This window comes from Penaeus monodon, chromosome 15 (genome assembly GCF_015228065.2).
Source record: "Penaeus monodon isolate SGIC_2016 chromosome 15, NSTDA_Pmon_1, whole genome shotgun sequence".
Lineage (NCBI taxonomy): Eukaryota > Metazoa > Arthropoda > Malacostraca > Decapoda > Penaeidae > Penaeus > Penaeus monodon.
Genome location: NC_051400.1, coordinates 19,129,717 through 19,130,097, shown reverse-complemented (window position 1 = coordinate 19,130,097; position 381 = coordinate 19,129,717). Strand labels below are relative to the sequence as shown.

General features: G+C 54.3%; 1 protein-coding gene across 1 annotated transcript in view; it reads left to right on the top strand.

The window, feature by feature from the left end:
- Positions 1-71: 71 nt before the first annotated feature.
- The window catches only part of LOC119581801 (RNA-binding motif, single-stranded-interacting protein 2-like), a gene marked incomplete at its 5' end in the record, with an annotated part of 40,202 nt that continues 39,892 nt past the window's right edge, over positions 72-381 (top strand). The window contains 1 exon segment of the mRNA XM_037929931.1: positions 72-376. Coding sequence (XP_037785859.1) covers positions 150-376 — 227 coding nt within the window.

The following is a 381-nucleotide window of genomic DNA, read 5'->3' as shown; positions in this document are numbered from 1 at the left end:
TAAATTATTCATCCATCTCCAGATATTGATCTTTAGTGTCTTTTTCACATCTTTGTGTACTTTCTTTGCTGCAGGGATATGGTGGCGGCCATGTTGCTGCGACCTCTCCAACCACAACATCCGCATCAAGCACTTCAGGTGCTCCTCACATGGGCGGTCATGGGAGTGGTGGCGGGAGTAGTGGTGGTGGCGGAGGTGGCGGCGGGGGCGGTGGCGGAGGTGGTAGCGGAGGAAGTGGAGGAGCAGGCTACTCAGCCTCATCTCCATCAGCTCACTCTCACTCCAGCTACGGCGAGCAACTTTCGCGTACCAATCTATACATCCGGGGCCTCAGTCCTGACACAACTGACCGCAACCTTGTTGAGATGTGCCAAAAGTAAG